The sequence below is a fragment of the Caenorhabditis briggsae genome (assembly GCF_000004555.2).
Source record: "Caenorhabditis briggsae complete genome, chrIV, whole genome shotgun sequence".
Lineage (NCBI taxonomy): Eukaryota > Metazoa > Nematoda > Chromadorea > Rhabditida > Rhabditidae > Caenorhabditis > Caenorhabditis briggsae.
In genome coordinates, this window is record NC_013487.2 from 6,791,621 (window position 1) to 6,792,641 (window position 1,021).

General features: G+C 38.8%; 1 protein-coding gene across 1 annotated transcript in view; it reads right to left on the reverse strand.

Annotated features, from left to right (window-relative positions):
• Positions 1-919: 919 nt before the first annotated feature.
• The window catches only part of CBG05481, a gene marked incomplete at both ends in the record, with an annotated part of 1,746 nt that continues 1,644 nt past the window's right edge, over positions 920-1,021 (reverse strand). The window contains one exon of the mRNA XM_045235384.1: positions 920-930. Within this exon, the coding sequence (XP_045092958.1) occupies positions 920-930 (11 nt within the window). The remainder of the gene's footprint in view (positions 931-1,021) is intronic.

Consider the following 1,021-nt stretch of genomic DNA (forward strand, 5'->3'; position numbering starts at 1 on the left):
GAGCACGAATTTTCCGAATTGTGCTTGCAAGTGAGTCAAAATTTCCAGAAGATTTTTTAATGAGATATTCAGAGGAGAATCCGTTCGTAAAATCCTTTGCAACACCCACGTCTGCGTCTATCCGGCTCAACGAACCTGCTGTATTCCATATGTTCCAATGACAATTAACAAAACATCTCAATGTGGACCATTACCAAAGGACAAACTATTATCGAGTGAGGCCCCATGTTGCCCAAAGGATGGTTTTTGGTCCCAATGGAGTGGATACATACGTGATGAGAGCGGAGGATGGAAACGGTCACGAAAATGTCTCTCCGATTCAGCTGGTTGTCCATGTGACAACCCAACTAATAATGTGGAGATTAGCAAAGAATGCCCCTGTAAGAAAATGGTGGATGTCACGAATATGGTAGCCGACACTCATGCTACATTTCCACTCAACGTCCAGTACAACGACACCAGTTGCACAGCATTCCAAACCATGGAGCACTACAATGATCAAAACAAAAAAGTTGTTCCTTGCAACCGTTGGGGAAACGGTCATTTTTATCATGATCATTTTAATCATTTTTATCATGATCATTTTTATCATTTTTATCATGATCTAATCGTTTTCAATTGCTTGACTCAGATTCTTTGATTGAATACATCATCAAGTGCAGCTTTCACAATTTCATATCCCAATTTTTTAGTCTTGCTCATTGTTAAATTTTAGTGCAACGATGTGTCATGAGATTACAAACAAGCTTTTGACAGTTTCTATTGGTTATTGGTGATGAAACCGAAGATGATAAAAAAAATGATTTCTGTGGAACTGATATTTGTCGAAAACGACATTCTAGTCAATATACAGTTACTTTCTAGGCGGCAAAAACCTTTTGAGTCATCCATGGTTCCGGTCGTTTGGTTTATCAGTTTATCATGCATCGTCTGGAATATTGAACTCAGATCATCGAGTAGTGCAGTTCTTCCTTGGCAATTAAACGCCGAGAGGCACATTCATTTCTTATCAATGCAATTT